Below are 20350 nucleotides of genomic sequence, written 5' to 3'. Positions count from 1 at the left end.
GAAGGGCTCTTTCACAGGTTTTAAAATTTGATTTTGGTTATAATGAGGTGCTTTTATTACTACCTAGCATCAGTTTTTATGCATTTCATTTTATGTGAAAGTTGTGGTTCATAAGTTGTGTATGTAGGCTCTGAATACATCTGTTATTTTGCTTATGTACCAGTGGTGGGAAAAGGATAGTGTGTGAAACCAAGTAGGAGTAGTGTTGAGGGAATAGAAATCATAGTACTAATTTCCATTTATGAAAAACAATGCATTTAAGGTTTCCAATGTTGAGAAATACCTTAAGTGTAGTAGCTGGAGGTGTTTGTCATCATCAAGTGAAGTATGTGCATATATTGCTATTTTGCAGTAAATACTATTACTGCTTTTGGAAAACAAATAGTGTACTCAGCATGCTAAATGCATGTCAGGAGTCTCTAAAAGTTCCCATTTGTTACATGGTCAGTTATATAAGGGGGTTTTGTGTCTGGCAGCATTTTTATCTTTTGTTTAAAATCAAATGCCAAAACCCTCTTCATGAGTCCAGATTGTCTGAAATAGGTTTGCATTTGCAAAATGCTGTTGTCTGCTGCAGGAGAACAGAATTATTTTACTTAGGTGTGTGGCTTTTACCACAGACAACTATATATTTTATATTAGATACTTATTACCTAAAAAGTATCTTTTTTTTTTTTTTCATTTTATGTCAAAATCTGCGTACTGGGATGCTTACACCACGCAAATACTTTTTCTAAAACACTTATGCATCTTCTGTATTAGTAATAGCAATAATAATAATGAAAATTTCTTACAATCACAGTACAATTAAGGCTGGATTTAAAGCTTCCTGAATCTGTGGGATCCACTTCCTTAATTCAGGCACTATCTGTCCAGTGGTTTCAAGAGCTGTATTGGGTTTATGGTACATGCACAGACTATCCACATGATGTGTGGCACTGTAGATTCTGTATTCAGAAATCTCAAAGAAATACTCAAATTCTGTCTAAACAGAACTCCTGAGGGAGGCAAAGAAGAGATTACACCTGAGGAAACCTGAACTCAGAGTAGCTGTGACTCTAGCGTGTTCTGGGTCAATTCCTTTGAGGGGTACTTCTTCAGTGGTACATTTGAACATTCAAGGACAGGTACACTTTGGGGGTAAAATTTATATAAGTATTTTATAATAGTAGAGTGTGGTTTTTTTACAAGAGTGCAAAAGTGCAAAATGTTCAGAATGTATCTTAATTTTATAGACTGTGTTGCCTAAGTTGCAGATGCAATAGCCACAATGCTTATTTCCTAATAGACACAGACTTGCAAATCCTAGACTGTTCCATAAAGCAATAAAAATCAAACAAACAGAGCCACCCCAAACCAAACTAACAAAATTACACAGAAAAAGAAGCATCAATTCTCTCCTGTGTTCAGGACAACTTTTCTACACTAACTAATGAGGTAGAAAGATTAAGAGACTGCTGAACTGGTTCACAGCACCTATGGATCTGTGGTACCATCCAAAGTTATCATCTTGGAGGATATGTATTCATCAATACATAACTTTTTTACTGTGATTTAAAATCATTTAATTCTTTGTGGTTTTGATCATGACTGTGTATGAGACATAATTTTTCTGTTCTGCTTTCTAATTATTATGCTTTCTTTCTTAACTGTAGATTATTTAAGTTCAGAGTCTAAAATAACAAGTGTTGTAAAATATAACCTTTTGAATCTTAGAAATAATGCCTCTGGGAAAGATGTTTCATAGAGAAATATACCTATGTGGGCTTTTTCTTGTCAGAGAGTTTCATATGTGTCAACATTTAAGATAATTATTGTAATTTAGGGATTACTTCACTCCTTGATCAGCTGAAGATCTGGGCACCTAAATGTTTCTGAAAACATTTGCACTTCTTGAAAAATAAATTCCCCTTGCCTTTGCCTTCACCATTTGAATATTTATTACCAATGAATGTTTATAGTACAAAGATTTGCATACTTACGAAAGCTGATTTGAAATTTGGATCCCTAAATTCAACACAAATTATGTTCCAAGCTCTTTCTGTTGGTCTTCTTTCTAAAGATAACCCTGGACATCATCTCCTCATTAACTCCAAGGTTAAAGGTAGAAGCAAATAAGAGAAAAGATTGTCTGAGAGGAGATTTAAGCTGGGGAGTTGGGTGGTAAACATAAGACTACAGGAAAGTGATATCCTGGTGTTATCAGCAATTGATTTTGCATATTTGGAGTATGCTGCTAGTCTCTAAAAGGTATGAAGGTACAGCCAAGATCCTCTGGATGATCTTAGGTATCATTAAACAAACATACATGTTGGGTAGTAGGAAGTGAGGGCTTGCTATTCCCTTATTCACTATTACAGCGAACACTGGAGATCTTTATATTGTTGATCTTTCTATCCATACAGTTCTTCCACAGAGAACTCTCAATAGTAACACTTCTAGGGTAACTTCAGCTTTTTTTTTACACATTTGAGATGTCCAGAAAACTGAATTTCTTCCATATTCTAGGTGTACACTGCTATCTAGAAGTTATTTGACATCAAATAACCATTTACTTCAAAGTAACCCTGGAGGTTTTTTACCGACACTGCAATGTTTTTGTCATGCTCTAATTCACCTCTCCTATCTTCAAATTGGAAAACAAGGTAATTTCTGATAGGATCAGTAATTGTTTATATATTCAACTGAAAAGCAAACACAGAGGGTCATTATGAAGAACTTGTGAAACTTATGCAGATGCAGTAGTTATAAAAACAAACAAAACAATGGAAATTTGTAAGGAATAGAGAAGAAGATAGTCTGTAAATGTTAAGAAATCTTTTTGAGTAAGGTCTCACAATTTATTTAAGAGTCCTGTTATCATGGGCACTTTGATAAATGACACATACCAGAAACAAACACTTCTGAGCTGTTGAAAATAGGATCAAAGACCTAAAGAGACGTCTGGAGGAAGACACTGGAAAATGGACGCTATGACAGGATTTTATTTCTGTAATCATTGCTCACTTACTTTAATTTACTCTCATAATGAAGGAAAGGGGAGACTACATGAGGCAGCAGATTCCAAACAGATTTTAAGAACCTCTTTAATTTTGAAAGACACTACTGCCACAGAGCTCTTGGTCCACATTGTGGTTAAAAGGAAGTTTGAGAAATGTGTATGTGAAGAGCTAGAGCAATGCTCTAAGCCAGCATGCAGGTAAGACAGTTGATTTTTCTGGCATGTGACAAACCTGTTTTTCACAATAGAGTTGTAAGTTTTGCTTCTGGTCACTTTACTCCTGAGTTCCTTTTAGCTGATTCTTTCCAGCTTCCCAGCTGCTTTCAACAAGGAGGTTCTGTGTTTGATCAGCAGACTGAATACAAGTCCAATTAGAGTCCACAATTTACTGTCTTACCAAAGTAATTTAGATATCAAAAGACACAGTTATATATGCCTGAACCTATATAGACTGAAATAAAAATAAATGTTGAGCTAAATTATTAAATAGGGAAAGAAAAATGCCACTGGAAAAAGTACACTGTCTGCTCTCAGGATTTTTAAAATTAAAAATAATTCCTTCTTTTCTGCAAACAGATGCTTTCCCAAGAAAATGATGCTTTTTTTTTTTTTTGTTGCCCCACAGTGGGGGCAGAAAATATCTATTTCCATTTTTCATCTCTCAATAGATTATTTTTTTCTTCTTCTGTATAACCACAGCATATTTATCACTCTTACTGCATTGAGATTTTGGGATTTCAAAGGTGAATTTGTGGTTGGTCTTCTAAAACAAAGTATTTGGAAGCATGTTCAGCCATGAGGCAGAGTGGTGGATATTTTGTTTTGTGGAGTCATGACTTTGAAGATGAAATTAGGCAGCTGAATCAGGATCACTACTGTGTTGTGGTATGCAGAGCACCAGGGATCTCCAGCTGAGGCACCAGCAAGGGCCCCAGTTGTATGAAAATGTAGACCCTTTAGGAGTAATGAAGCAAAGGAAAAGGTGAGGCTTTAGCCATCTGATTTTTCAGTTTTTCTGAACAGTTGGAAATAGTTTTTGAAATACTCAGATTTTTCCAAATTTTGTGTGCTGCAGAATGAAGACATGAAAGTAGAGCCCTAAAAGCTGAACCACAATTCCCTTTGTGTTACCATCCCAGAAATACTGATTATTGCTGTTTTACCTTTTGTAACATGCTTTTGTTTATTTAAGAATTTGCCTTTTAGCATTTCTGTTGTAGTTTTGTTTACTGTTTTTCTCTCTCTTCAAATAACTCTTCTCCATTTTTCTATATCACTTTTCTTCATCACAGTACTTTGCGTTTTCACTTAGCATGGCTTATTATTTATGCAGTCATATCCAGAAAGAGATGCTTTATGGTGGCTTGAATAGAGAAAAAATAGATTTTCTATTATCCTGTAGGTACTATTTTATGGGACCTGCATTTGAGTAATTGAGGAAGGAAGAAAGGAAAAGTAAGGAACAGTCTATACTGCTGATGTTTATGAACATTTATAAAAAAGGAAAAGGATTAAAATTTGAACGTTACTGGCTTCCTAATGGCAAAAAAAGAAGTTATTGTCAGTTGTGTGCCTATCAGATTATTTTATGGAATCAAGTTTCATTTGTTTTTTCTTACAGGCATAAGGGGAAATATAATGCAAACATAAATAATAAAAGAGAACTTCTGTCATACTAGGCTAAATAATGTGAAATAACATTACAGTAGTCAGTAAAACTACTTTTGGCAGTATTATTGACAATATTTTTTTCATTGATATTCTGGCACACATTTCATCATGGGTATGCCTGTTTTGTATTAAATTTCGATCTGTAAAATGATCTATTTATATGTGTGAATTATCAGACTAGAAAACCTCACACTTTAAATCTCTTTGATTTGAGCCTTGAGCAATAGCACAAATAATCTTCTGTATTTTAAAAATACCTTCATTTATAGATGGCAATGAAAGTAGCAAAGTTTTGTTTTAAACTGTTTGGTTTATTTCCAATATAGCAATAACTGTACGTATCTCTGTTGGTTTAATATGTCTATGACAAAAGCGGATTAATAAGTAAAACAAACTATATAGTATTTAAAATTTGAATATTTTCCTACTGTAAAAATCAGCACTTGCAATATATAAAAAAGCTAAATTGCTTCCTAATTGAGAAGGGAACGTTTCCCCCAGTGAGAGTCACTGTTGATGATCCTTGGATTTGATCAGAGGTAAAAGAGTATTACAAATTAAAACTAGCATTTAGGGAACGTCAGTATTGTTGCAAAATATGGTCAAGTTTTGAAGAACAAGGGCAAACACAAGCATATGCAGCCAAAATGGAGAGACTGTGCAGGTGTTGCTGTTTCTTTTAGTACATTTAGCTGGTGCAATGCTTTGTTGAACTGGGTTTTATATTTTATCAGAGTTTTGCCCTTTTCTCCCATGAAGTTTATCTAAGCAGATTTTGATACTCATTCAGTGAATTTCTGCATATTTGGCAGTATGGGTGACCACAGTATACAGACCATGCGCAGTGAGTGTGTAATAGAAATGGTACTTGCTGATGGTTTGGACTTACTGTGTCATGCATGGATGTCATTGCCTAGGCAGGCTCTGCCCTGAGCTAGCTTTGTGAGATTTGAGGAGAAGCACTCCCAACCTGAACTTAGCCTTCAGTGGTAAGCAAGGAGAAAAAAGAAAAAGGAAAAGTTTTGTGTTCTTTCAATGTAAAAAAATATCAATAGAATTAGTTACTATATTGCAGCAGATGATCCTCCATGGCTAATTGTTTGACAACCCTTTGCTCTTTTATCATTTTACTATGCACTTGTTGCGATATGTTTTATCTGAGCAGACCTCTACACGGTAAAAGCTTGTCAGCTCTATCTTCCCATTTTCTGATGTTATCAGACATAATTCATAAACTCAGAAGACATCATGCTGGCAGAAAAGATAATACCAAGCTGAAAAGCCTTTCTGTCTCTTTTCTGTTTGTTTTTTTTCTCCTTTCCTCTCCCTCTGCAGGAGTGAGAAAATCGGTGCTGATAGGTGCTCTTCCATCTAAGGAGCACTTGGAAGATTACAGTACAGTAAGCTGACAGTTGTCTACATGATCTAAAGGAATTCTCTCTTTCAGAGACATCCATAGCTATTAACCAGTGTCAGAATACAGAACTTTGATGAGGTACTGATTCGCAGACATAGACATTCCTCTTAAAAACTGACGGACTGTAAAACAGCACTCTTTTAGCACCTGATTAACGCTACCATCTAAAAACATCACAGTATTTGTCAGAAGTGACCTAGAGAAACCACAATAGCAAAACTAGTTTGAGATAATAGTTCTTTAGTTTTAATATAAATACCATATAGATGGTACTTGTAATCCTGAGCATCATTGCATAACACAATTTTCTGTCTGTGTGTGTGCTGTGTCTTACAATCTGTAACCACAGACATGTTTATGCTTTTGAAGTTATTTTGGCTGTAGAATTAAGGGCAAAAAATCCTAGCACTAGAATTATCAAGCCAGCTGGCCTATTTCAAGGCTTGTTCATAGAATGGTTTGGGTTGGAAGGAAGCTTGAAATCATGTAGTAAACCCCCCCTGCAATGGAAAGGAACACCTTCCACTAGACCAGGTTCCATAAAGGCCCATCCAGCCTGGCCTTGGACACTTCCAGGGAAAGGCCATCCACAACTTCTCTAGGTAGCCTGTTCCAGTGCCTGAGGAATTTCTTTCTGTGCCTGATGTAAACCTAACTTCTTTCAGTATAAAGACATTACCACTTGTCCTATTCCTACATGCCCCTGTGTTGCTTCTCAGCACCAGGCAGTAGATAAAACATAGAGGTCTATTATGTCTATTTGTGACTTTCTTGTTTAGCAGAATTATTCTTGATTTAGATAGAGTATTAGTCCACTTCAAAGTTGTTTGATGTAAATGGGTGTCCAGAGTAGGTAGAATTATCTTACACAGTGCCTGTAATATAGCAGTTTAAAGTAAAAAAATCCCACTTTTACTCTTTAAGCAAATGAGTTGTGCTACTTCTGGAGGAGGGGAGAAGAGTAAATTAAACCTGGCAGGTTTAAGAAGCTGAGCTGTAGATCGTGGGTGCAGCATCAACCACACAGATGGACAAACTGATGAATGAAGTACTGTACAATAAATTTGAAGCAGGGGTTGGGGAGCAGGGAAGTATCACTTGCTCCAAAGCTGTGCTAAAGAGCAAATAACATTTGTTAAAATGGATGGCTGCAAGGTTTTGTGCCATACTGTGAGCCACCCTGAGTAACTTCTGCAGTTAAGGGATATTCAGATCCCTGACCATGAATACTTTGAATGTATTCTTTGTAGAAGTGGCTTATTATTCCTCACAGGTGTAATGAGTAGCTCAGAATTGTTAAATGTAACCTGGAGAGACATATAGTTACTTAGGTCTCTCCTTAAATTTTTCAGTTTTGCTTCAAATTACGTTTCTTTAGTTACCTTCTATACACTCTTCAGAAAGAAAAAAAACCCAAACATATTCTTTTGAAATTGATCAATGACTGATACTTTCTACCTGTAATCCTACCTAAAGAGTTTAGTACAGAGAAGATAAATTTAAGTCATTGACAGAGCAGATATACATTAATAATATTAAGGGAAGAAAATGGAAATCCTTCTTTCAGATACTGATTGCTGTGATGCTTGTAAATGGGTTTTTCTTCCTTCTTTTCTGTCTTTATTTTTAAGCAGACACTGACTGATCCTGCATGAGGGAAGAAAGAGCTGCGAGTGTGGGCAGCAGGGGTGCAACTTGCATTTGCCAGGCAATGAGAAAGATAGATTGAATGGGAATCACTCTGCAGGGTTCTGAATCTGATGAGTGGAATATCAATTTGTTTTTATAGTGGTGAAAGAGCATTTTTGTGGCAGCCAGTGTTTTGAGCCAATAGGAAAAGTAGCTATTTTCTAGTGAAAATTATTCTGTAATTATGTTCAACGTAGGACAGTGCGTGTTGTAGGAGTAGACATCCTCATAGTAATATTAATCAAAATATTGTTGCTATTTGTCTGCTTTGGGTTGTGGAAGTGATTATTAGTTATTTCACTGTTTTATTTATTTTAATTTGGTTTTTATGTTTAAATTATTTTAATTCACTGTTTTTTTTATAAATCAGAAGTATTAAGATGCTCTCTAATGAAAACTGTGCCTTTAATTGTGCTATCAAATGCAGGTAGCAGAAAGCATCATATTATGCAACACAGATTTTGAATTAATAACTGAATTCTCTCTCAATAATAGATATATAATCATTGAAAAAGTTAAACCATTAACCTACCTTGCTCTTTTGCAATTGCTAAACATGCTGATAGATAGGAACCCCATTTAAGTGATGATAATCAAATGGAATTATTACACTTTTCTTGCTACTAGGGAATTTTGGATTCCTGTTCAGCAAACTACTAACAGTTTAACATGTGACACTATACTCTGGTTCTTAAAATTATGTCTATTGACTAAAGAGAATATTTGCCATCTTAAGAAAAGGTTTCTACTTTATTAAATAAAGTAGATCTTAAAAAAAGGGATTACTTTTGCTTTTGTGTTATCTGTTTTAGAAAACATTGAAAAATGTCTGCTTTCCTTTGAAACACAAGTTGATGTCTTTTTCTAGTAGAACTAATACCTAGTGAATATATTTATATTCAAAGATGTAAACTCTGCAAGGCCGAGTACACACACAAAATCTAAATAATGTTCTGTCTTTGCAAAGTAGAAAATGATAGGTTTGAAATGTGTTCAGTAATTCTTCTGGCTTTATAAAATGAAAGCAGTTCTGGGAAAAAGTAATATATATCTAAGAAATTATTAAAACACTGCATTATTACAAGGTCAGGCACTTAGATTAGCATAAAAAGCTCTTATGGAAGACATTTGCATATCTTGGTGATCAAAAGGTGAAGTCTGAGTTCATAAGTTAATATACACTGTTAAAAATCTTCCTAAAATAATACATAATTGCTTTACCAAACTAGGAGGTGTGTGTGTATGAATCTCAATTTCTTTTGTAATATTGCTTATATGTTATATCAACTAAAATGTGTATTAAATTTTTCGAGGCTTCAGTTCTAGAATGACTTAAAATTGTAAGCATCCCATGTAGTCATTGAAGTTATTGAAATCTTTGCAACTTTATTTCCATCGGTTTGATTTGTGAAAAATTTAACTATTGATTAATAGTGAGATATGTCATAGAATGTATAAGATTTTATCAATTAAAAAAGTCTTTAAAAAAATTTGTAACACTTAACTAACTTTGTAAATTAGGAGATCCTTAGTTTCTTACCATCTGTTGAATGAGTATATTCACTGAAAGGAGTCATATTTAGATCAATTCTTATATGAAGTACAGGAAGTCCTCTAAAAACTTGAATTAGGAAAAACAGTAGGCAACTTGATAAGCTTAAAAATTATGAAGTCAATTGTAATTTTTTTTTTATCTCTAATATATGAAAACAGTAGTAAAAGAAGCAAGCGTCTTTATCATTTAAATGATGATACATTTTCGTACAGTATCAAAATAATTGAAAGATCTTTCTCTGTAACTTTACTGTTCTCCAGCTCCTACCTTGGAGCCCAAAATAACTATGCTGAAGAGCCAAATTAGACATCTGTGATAGGTGGATCATTCTGCCGTGTGTGAACACCTGCTTCATCCAAGCTTTCCTTCCAGTTTGTGCTTTACTTGTGAAGCTGTTGTTGTAATCTTTGCTTTCTGGACCACTTTATTAAAGTAGTTTTTACAGGGCACAAAGGCTCTGTAGGCAGGATACATGCTACCTAAAACTATAAAATTATTTATTGCCCACTGGGCACAATATTTAGCTGGGGCTAATTTGCTGTTAGACTGTAGTGACAATGTTCAGTGGGTTTTGCTGGCCAGACAGTTCAAGTATAACATTGACTTACATGACTCATTGAAATGGTCTGATCCTCAGTATTGTTTAAAGTTCTGTCTCTGTTTTTGCTTTTATGATTTTATAACTTTCATATTTGTGGCTTGTTTTCCCTCTACTCCTGACTGACCTTGTCCAACAATCTTAGTTCTGTCTGCAGTTTTACCTTTCTTACATTGCATGGTTCCACACTACTTAATTTCTGATACTTCTTCCTCACAATTTAGTACTTTCCTCAGTAGTGTGTGCCCAGGTTTTTCATCCAATCCATATTAAAACCACAGTCCTTAGGAGGAAGGAAGGCTAATTCACTCAGCTGTGAGTTAACCTGGAAATACATGCCATTCTTCCCTGTTCTCTCTGGTCTGAACTACAGATACTTGTGGGCTGATGGAGTGTGCTTTGCTGCTTCATTGACCAGCATGCCTAGATTTCTTAGAGACAGTGAGAATATGGTTTATGCTCAACTCTTACCTTTAGTGAGTGAGGTTTTGACAGCATCTGTAGCTTAAGTTTTGACAGCATCTGTAGCTCAGGACTTCCAGGTGGGATTTGTATAGTAGGTAGGAATAAAAGGCAAAACATTCACAGAAGTCATACTGCAAATGAAAGTGTGTGGTAAAAATGGTAAATAATAATTTGTTTAACAGTTTTATTATCTAGGTATTGTTTATGCAAATGTGCCTCACGTGTTTATCTTGGTGTAATTTTATTGATCTGCTAATTTAAACAGGTATTGTGATAGAGTTATTACAGATGTTAAGGGTAAACTTGCATCTCTGTCTTTAGAAAAATCTGAGTGCATGGTTTCTGTGACAGAAAACGAGGTCTGTTATATACAGGATTGCTTTCCACTTCTCTGGAGTTTGCTAAGCAAAATCTGCTTCAGCTATATGTATGTAATAATTTCTAGTTAACTATATAGGAAATGCATGGAACTCTGTCAGATCTGTAGTAAGCATATCCATAAGTAATGTTGAACAGGAAATTCCACCTGAATGGGTACTGGTGAACTTGCAGATGACACCAAGCTGTGTGGTGCTGTTGACACTCCTCAAAGACAGGGTGCTATCCAGAGGGTCCTGGACTCCAGAAGTGGGCCCGTGGGCATCTCATGAGATTTAACAAGGTGCTCCACCTGGGTCGGGGTGACCCCAGATATCTAGGCAGGAAGATGGACAGATGGAGAGCAGCCCTGCCCATAAGGATTTGGAGATGCTGGGCATGAGCTGGCAATATGCACTCTCAGCCCTGAAATCCAGCTGGATCCTGGCGCTGCATCCAAAGCAGCATGTGGCCAGTGGTTGAGGGAGGTGATTCTCTTCCTCCACTCCGTTCTTGTCAGACCCCCACATGGAGTGCTGCATCCATCCAGCATAAGAAGGATGTGGCTGGGATGGAACAGATTCAGAGGAGGGCTGCAAAGATACTCAGGTGTCTGGAGCACCTCTCCAGCAGTCGCAGGCTGAGAGAGATAGGGGTTGTTCAGCCCAGAGAAGAGAAGGCTCTGGGGAGACTTTGTAGTACCTCCTAGAGGGGGCCTGCAAGGGCTCTGGAGAGGGACTTTCTGCAAGGGCATTTAGTGATGGGACTGAAAAATAGGTTTAGATTATTTTCTAGCAGAGAATTCTTCACTGTGAGGGTAATGAGGCACTGGAACAGGTTGCCTAGAGCAGTTGTGGATACCCCATCCCACCAATGTTCAAGGCCAGGCTGGATGGGGCTCTGAGCAACCTGGTGTAGGGTAAGGTGTGCCTGGCCATGGCAGGGGGATTAGAATACAATTATCTTTAAAGTTTGTTCTTTCAAACCTAAAACTTTCTATAATCCTATGATTTCTGTCTTGGGGTGCAGTCTTTGTATTTTTGTCTTATGAAAATAGTACACTTGCTAACTCGTTCAGTCTACACTAAGATTGGTTCTCAATAAATACAAATGTCTTACTGACAATGTTAATTTGAAAATTGCTAAAAATGCTAAAATATATTTTATTTTGATTTCCACTTAATCTTACTAATATTTGTTCTATTTATCTTAGCTTTATTCAGTTGTTGTTAGTTTATTCAGATGGATTTTTCTTCTATTTGTTAGGAGTAGTGCAAAGTAAAGAAACAAGTGAAAATAATATACTCAAAAAGACTGGCAGTAATGAATTGAGAGGTTTTTGACATTTGAAAGAAACCTCTTAGTAGTATATTGACAACTATGGTTTTCTTCCAAGAGGCTTCAACATGAAAAGGCAGCTTTGAAGGATATTCAGGCAACTCTAAAGAAAGCAATTTAGATTTTATGATACAAGTGGTTTTTCTGATTATGTTAATCTTACACAGCCTGATTGTGTCCCCCAAAGGCCATGGCAAAACATAATCAGGCAGACTCTCTAATTTGGGATAACTCTAAAATCTCCTAAAGATGCAAATGTCGTTATCAGAGGAGAATTGCAAGAGTTCTTTCAAAGATCAGTTTTTAGTAACTCAGACTTCTTTCAACCAGTTTTGGAAAAATGTGTTTGAAGATTATAAAATATAGCTATAAAATACCATTTTTCACTTGAATTGGGCACTCATGCATTATATAGATATTATTAAATAAGTCATGTTGCCAAAGTGTTGCTTGAAGCTAAATTTTAAATGGGTTACATTAAATATTCTCAAAGTATTTGCAGGCACAATCACTGTGTATACAGGAAGGTGAGTTTATGTATGCAAACAGGTACATAGGCTAGACTAATTGGGCAGATTGGCTAATTATGTTTCTAGGCAGGCATGCACAGTTTGGTGTATGCAAATTAATGCAATCAGAAGCATTGCTGGTAAATTAGGCCCATATATTTAATTTTACCCTTCAGGTGTCAACAATATCAGATAAGGTGGAGCTTCCATTCAGTAATAGTGATATTGTTATGAGACAGGTACCAAAGCCTTTTCTGGAAATTTTTGGTGGGAGAGGCTGACTTTCTCATGACATCATATATTTAATGTGACAGCATACTAACAAATGCAAGAACATTTATAGTGATTGCAGTAGAATCACATAATTCAAAGACAAAATTTTATTAGCTGCAAGTTGCAGTGATCTGGGTAGTCTTCTTGAATATTGAATGATAATAAATACAAGGAAAAAAAATATTTATTAAAGTGAAATAAATGCCTTGTTTGCTATTTTTTTCCATCTCTTAACATTTTAAAATGTAAATATATATTGCTTTATTTATGTAGCTGACATAAGTAATAACTAACTATATGTGTTATAGTTTTGTACCTACTTCAGGATATTGTCGACATACATCAATGATCATATCTCAAGATAATTTTTATTATCACAGTAGTTTCTCAGTTATTTCCATGTCAATAGTTTATATGTGTGATCATTGCCTAGCTGTAAAAAGCATAACTCCCAATACCTGGTTAAAAGGAATAGTCAACAGAAACAAATCTGATGTAATTAAATAATGACGAAAGGAAAAGTTTGAGTACACAAGTAAAGTGCATTATTCAAGTATTTTATGAAATGCATGTATCTACCATAACTAACATAAAAAATTTAATTGACTGATTTGCCTGTCAGTGACTGGCAGTCAAAAATAGCTGTTCAGGAGCTTTGATAATACAGTCCACTCTCAGCATCATTGTACTAAAGCCTTAAATAGATATCCATACAAACCATTCCCATGACCAGGTCTCTGAATTGAAACCTTCAAATTATCATTTTTTGTAATTTTTTTATCATTGTACCTTTCATTACAGTTTTTGAAAAATTCAGATCTATCTGTTTTTTACAGAAATATTATTAGTTAAGTAGAAGCCAATTTTGCTAACAGTGATCTGCTGAAGGTCTCAGAGGAGTCCTGTGTAAAAGCGGAAATTTGACACTCTTCAGCTTAAATGAGTGCCCTGGGACAGTTTGCATTTAAAAGCCTAACAAAGCAGAGGTTAGTTGAGAAAGGTAGTTTATCTGACTATTCAAAATATTTTGTGTTTTCTTCATACCTCTCTGCTCACCACAGAACTGCAATTTCTGCCTTCTGAGCTCGTTCTAGTTTCCATCGTCCTTGTGATACTTTGAGACACCTCTTTTCTTTTCCTTCAGGTGGTTTTACTTCTCTTCCTCTAAAAGGAGGGCTTTTTTCCTTTCTCTGTCTTTTCATGTCTTCATCAAGAGCATGCGCAAGCGTGTATATATACTAAAACACTAAGCACCTCTAGTCCTTTCTTTGATTTATTTTAGGCATCCACACCAAGTCCCCTCTAGTGTTGCACAAATTCTGCTTCCAGTCTGTTTTTTGCTGATGTCAATGAACTTCTCTCTGTTTATGTCTGGAACTTCTGCAATTTATTTATACAGCTTCTACAATTTACTTGTATTTTAAAGTTACTGTATCTCTGATAAACAGAAATTGCATAAGGTTGATAGTTGGGATGCTGGTCCTGTCAGTAGCCTCAGGCTACTGGGATGCTTCTGGATAATTGTGAGCTATAAAAGTAACAAGAAGTTAGAGAAAGATGCAGCCATCTGTATAATCTAATGATGCTGGAACTCATGTGAATGATTGGAAAGCTCTCAGTCAAGTGAAAGGAGCAGCAATAGTCTAATTATTCCTATGTATTGTACATAATCAAAGACACAGTTTATCTTTTTTTTTTGCCATAATAGAAATTAGATGATTTTTGCGTTGTCTTCAAATTGTGCAACTCATCAGAAAGGATTGTTACTTCTTAATTAAGGTGGTATGTTTGAATTGTTTCCTTTTTAGTGCTTCCTGGTGGACATAAAAACTTCCTTTATTGATACTTTATTAATTATGCTACATAGAACTAAAGCTATTTCTAGCTTTTTCAACAGTAACTGACACCTTCTGTGTACAGCATCTCAGCTTCCTGCTTACACTGTAAAAAAATCTGTTCAGTTCAAAATTTCATTACACAGCATAACCTGAAAGCAAACTTCTATGATTCCTGTATTTTTTTTTTTTGTCTAAAATGCCACATTTACAGCTAAAATTATTCACATAAACATTAGCATGGCTTGGAAATGGGCTTTTAGTTTTTGTCATCACTAGTTTACTGTTAGGTGTGTGCTTCTAGCCTTTTACTCTGCTCATTATAAAACCAGAGGATGAGGAGTTTATTTTCTCATGTTTCTTTTTATTACTCCAGACAAGTTCTTCTCAAACAATGATTCATTACTAACAAAATAGTTCTTGATTATCTGTAGGTGAAAGAGTTGAAAGAGTTCTCTGAGAGTTGTGCTCCATGAAAGAATGTTTGCTTTGAGATTTTATAAGTTTGAATATTTGTGTGTGTCCTGATAAGTCATGGCTGTATTGTAAGTGTAATCAATTTTTGGTTCAGAATTAAGATGCCAAGAAAAAGAAAATCACTATAAAAATCATGTGCTGTTGTTTATTTTTTTATTTATATGAAAGAAGTAATTTCTTCATATATTTTTAGGTCATAAAGGAGCTGTTTCATGATACAGTGGCTGCTTTTATAGTTGAAAAAAAGATTGGACAAATTAATGAATAAGAATTAATTGAAAGCTACAGAGAAAAAGCATGTCTGTCTGATGATGGCTGTATACCACAGACTGAAAGCTATAAAAGTATTGTGAAGAAGCATCAGTAACTTCAGACTTTTATTCTGACCCAGCATTTTCCTAAGTTGAAATAATCCATCCAGCTCTGTATATGTTTATATGAGGATACACATATATGATTGTGTAGATTGATTCTGTGCCCCAGTGGATTAATTTGTTTTTTCCCCTTTGGATTATATATTGAGTGTTGACTGAATTTTGCAAATTATAGACAGTGAAAGACAGTGTTCAAAGTGGGGCAAACAGTAGAACCACCTCCCTGTTTTTCTACAAGTATTTATGATGCAGTTCTCTAAAACCTAAATGTTGCCTCATAAAATACCAGTATTGATACAATAGTTTTATTCATATTGTTTAATAACAAAAAGAGTGTCGTGTAGTTCCAACATCTTTCACTTATCAATAAATGTAACAGTCTCCAAAGCATCATCTTAATCATCTTTTTCTACTCGTATATCTTAGAAAATGAAATAATATGCAGGCATCAAGTATCAGTACAGTCAGTAAAGTACAAAGGCAAAAAAGTTTATGCCAAAGACATTGGCAGCCCATTATGTAGAAGAAAAACTTTGTTTCAAATTATGTATGGCTTACTGTTTGTAAAGGCTCATTGAAATACCCTGAATATGTTCTGTTTTTAATACTGCTTATCAGAATTACATACTTTTTGTTTACTTACAGTATGAAAGAGGCTGGTTTAGGCCATAAACAGTGGAGGGGTGGTCCCATTTCATCAAACTGCAAGCAGTGTCCAGTAGTTTATACCAATCCTGTTTGTGGATCAGATGGTCACACATATTCTTCTCAGGTAAGAATTGAATAAAGAACTAAATTAATCTTTCATTGTTCCAGTCAATTCCAGCTCTTGGAAAATAAAATAATGTGTTGTAGCACAAACCAGTATTTATTTGTTTTGGCTAAAATACATGTCACAGAATGCAACCTACAAGAATTCTAGTATTTTGTATGATGTAAAAGCAAAATGGTAGCAAACCCTAAGCAGCCAAAATCAGCAGTACCTGGAGCAGCAGAGTGTAGTAGTGCTCCACAATGTAACAGAGCACACTGAATGCTCCGTGGTGTGACAAGACACTATGGCTGGGTTTTGAGTAACAAAAAAGGTGTTTGGATGTCCCCAGCTGGGGTTAGAATAGGCATGTTAAATCAGATTTTGCAGTTGAGCACTGAAGGTGTGCTTCAGATTCCAGGCACTTAGACATAGATGTAATATACAAAAAAAAAAAAAAAAGCAATAATGTAAGGGATTTTTGGATATTGTTCCTTGCAACAGTGTATTATGAGTCTTAAGATTGTAGTCAAATCTTCCTTTTCTAGTCCTTACCCTCCTGTCTTTTTTTTTAAATATATATCTAGAGATAAAATAATAATTTTAAAATGTTGCCATCAGTTTACCCAGTCTTGTTTGGATGAAATATTTTGTGCTGCTCCTGCTGAAGTCCAAAAATCCCGGGACTGCATTAATAGAGTGCAGAGGTGAAATTGTGAGATGGAGGGACTTCATAATGCTGAAAACAGATTAATTTATTTAGCATCATTCATTAAAACATTGAGCAGAAGAATGTTCAGCCAGTATTAACAACTGAGTTTTGTTTAATAGAAAAAATGTGGGCTCTTGATAAACCCATTTTTCTCAGCAACAGCACAGTAATTCAGTAGTGTGAAAGGAGCTACTGTATTCTATCTTACTGACACTGTGTTCTTACACTAACAAATTGTTTCATTAGGAGATAATATCCAGTGCTTCAAGAGAAGTATAATAATAGATTAAAATGATGAAGATGTAAAAGCTCTGTGTTTGTTACTTATGAAGAAAAAATTCCATATCGCGTTTTAAACAAAATACTTCAAGGATATTTCTTAATATCTGAAGATATTTAGAGTTTCCATAATTTTTTGTTTGTTTTTTACATAATCACAGATTAATCACATCTGAAGTTTACACATCTGTAGTCACAAACAAGGAAATACAAAAAAGAATTAGTTGCCAGGAGGGGCTGGGTGTTGGATTGAACCAAGTACCTTCTCCAAGGATATTTTATTCTTGATAAACTAAAAACATCAGATTGAACTAGTGCTTCCTAAACTCTGACAATACTTAGGCTTTTATCTTAACTCTTACGTTAGAAAATGTTTTTCCTACTAACTTGAATATTTAATTATAGGCATTCGGTCTAGAACCCTAGTTTTCCTTTACAGAAAACAATTTAAAAATTTCTAATGCTTACGCCAGCCTATCTGAGACCCTACAAATTAATTCTGGACTCCTTGCCACAGCTAAAAACTACTTCCTTTCATTGACACTATGACTTTAATTTAGGAATTTTAAAAGTATTCTGATTTTCATTAACTGTAGTCTCTTTCCTATGTTTTTTATGAGCTAAAAGTGTGCTTCTTACTAGATATGAGGTGATGCTGTCATTTAGTATTTCCTTTGCATTGCCGTTCAAATGTTCAGGCAGTCTTTAAGTCTCAAGTCCAGGCTGCACACAGATATAACACAGATGGTAACCTCTACAATTTTGCAATTTAAATAGATGAGGTAGATAAGTTAATATAGTTAATACTGGATAAGCAACTTTTTTATTTTTTGAATACTGTATACTTCATTTATTGCAATCTCTCCCTATATTCTTCCTAATGTAATACAAAGATCACCCCACTTCAACCTCATCGTTTATTTCCTATTTTACCATATAGGAATGCTGTATTCTAAATAGCTCTGTAGGTAGAAGTGACCTTTCTGGCCTCTCATGGTCTGGAGTAGATGTACAAAAGTCTATAAATATTGATGAGATGTAGATATTTTTAAATCAGTTCATGTGTTAAAGGTGCAGCTGTTCAAAGGGAATGATGAGGAATGAGTGGATCAAATAGGCACACTGTGCTCCCGTTCCAGTGCAGCAGTACCTGTTATCCTGCCTCAATATCCCTTGCATGCCAACAATGCAGAAGTAACATACCATCAGAGATATTTTGGGTTGCACTTTTTTCTTCCACTGCCTTGTAATGGTAGATTTCAAATCTCAGCTTACAGAAGAAAAATGCTAAAAACTGTCATTGCCACAGAATATTTATATTAGTCTATAAATATTTATTTTCAGTGATATGAGGATCTTGTATTCTGCTACCAGTTGCTACCAGTTGCATCAAAACAGAGGTCCTTGCCAGGTTATTTCAAGAGCAGTGTTTTTAAAAATTGACTAAAGACAAATATTTGTGTTCCTGTACTCCAGGCAAAGTTTGTTTCATTATGTTATCAAGCTCCAGTAGGAGTTTATACAGCACTTCTCTTGTATTTAGAAAGCATTCATCAATGACTCTGGAAAATTGTATAATACATTTTCAGAAAATAAGTCATTAAATAGTAATAGTATTGTAGAACACAGCCAGACAGTTAACATTTGTCAGATGGATGCACTTCTGGGAGTATATCCTTGCTTTTCAGGACAAGTCCGTGAAATGCTTGAATTAAGTTATGTAACTACAGGTATTTCATACATGTGTTTTGCCTTGGAAAGCAAACAAGCAAAAAAAAAAAGATGATAGAATAGCTGGACTATCTAGAAAGAAAAGTTATCTCCTAAATTGAGCTTTTCCAGAGTCAGGTAAGGATATTTAGTTTCCCTCTCATTTTTGCAGTCCAGGTTAGGTTTACTGTTTTCTCAGCTCACAATTAGTCACATGAAGTCAGTGTAAAAGAAAAGTGGCAGGTATAAGATATTTGTTACTAGCATTACAACAATGTTGAAACAAAAATATTACATGCTGAAATATTGAGTAATCAAAGTAAACATGAATCATTGTGCTGGAAGAAATTCAGTATAAAAAGATCCTGACCTTGCCTTGGCACGGTGGTACAATTTTTACTTAATAGCTTTAAATAACACTGTGTGTGTTCTACAGTTGGTGTGTTTTTACCTTCTGCATTTCTCTAATCTTGGGCACTTGAAAGTGTAGTATGCATTCTTACACTAGGAATCCTCAAGCGGTGCTGTCTCATGAGGCTTTAGTACCCCTGTGTACTTGGCATTCTCCATGAAAAACACAGCCTCTTTGTATTTTCATCTTTCCTGGGATTAATAGGGAAATAAAAGGACATGAAGTGGAGCTCAGATGGGTTGTTCTGAGACAGTAACCGAGCTGCTGCCATTCTTTCACTCAGGGAGACCTCTCACTGCTGTGCAGCACATGTTGTAAAGCTGGTCTAACTGGGATGAGATGGTCATGCTCAGGCTTGGATGCTTCTGTTGGAACAAATTCTCCCATTTTGCACTATATTGTAGCTGCACTTTCAGAAAAATGGCCAAGAGGAGAAAAAAAATACAGTCATGCAGATGAATGTTCTTTTGAGTGGATTTTGCATATTTTGATTTCAGCTCTGATGTTTGGTATAATAGGCTGAAGTTTTCTCACTTAAGTTGAATGCAGTTGAAAATTAGTCCCATTTCACCAAAATCTAACCCTAAATAAGAACAACGACCGGTGCTTACAACATTTTGGAAACACAGCAGAAATAACTTAATCTTTAAATTATGCCCATGGCCCCATGGTTTTATGCCTGAATCTCTTTGGCAGTTCTATTGTTAGCAACACTTTGCTCAGGATGGCTTCATATTGATAGTGAATTTTTTATGGAATATATTTTCTCCTACCTATGGAAGCTTCATGTTATTGATGACAACCTTGTATGTGTAAATAGCAATAATAATTATGTTTTTCAAAAGTAATGGGTCTAAACTACCTTCCAAGACAAAGATGCAAACTGTATAGAAAAGCAGTCAGAAAAGAGGACAAAAATCTTGAAAG

At 35.2% G+C, this 20350-nt stretch overlaps 1 protein-coding gene across 7 annotated transcripts in view; it reads left to right on the top strand.

Moving 5' to 3' along the window:
* Positions 1 to 20350, top strand: part of SPOCK3 (SPARC (osteonectin), cwcv and kazal like domains proteoglycan 3) — a 159100-nt gene that overhangs the window by 81761 nt on the left and 56989 nt on the right. For 6 of the 7 annotated variants that reach the window (XM_064417647.1, XM_064417644.1, XM_064417645.1 and 3 more), the window contains one exon: positions 16205 to 16331. The exons of the other annotated variant lie outside the window; for it this stretch is intronic. In XM_064417647.1, the coding sequence (XP_064273717.1) occupies positions 16205 to 16331 (127 nt within the window). The remainder of the gene's footprint in view (positions 1 to 16204; positions 16332 to 20350) is intronic. 7 annotated transcript variants of the gene reach the window in all.

This window comes from Passer domesticus, chromosome 4 (genome assembly GCF_036417665.1).
Source record: "Passer domesticus isolate bPasDom1 chromosome 4, bPasDom1.hap1, whole genome shotgun sequence".
Lineage (NCBI taxonomy): Eukaryota > Metazoa > Chordata > Aves > Passeriformes > Passeridae > Passer > Passer domesticus.
Note: the sequence above shows the minus strand (reverse complement) of the source record. Positions and strands in the feature narration are given on the sequence as shown.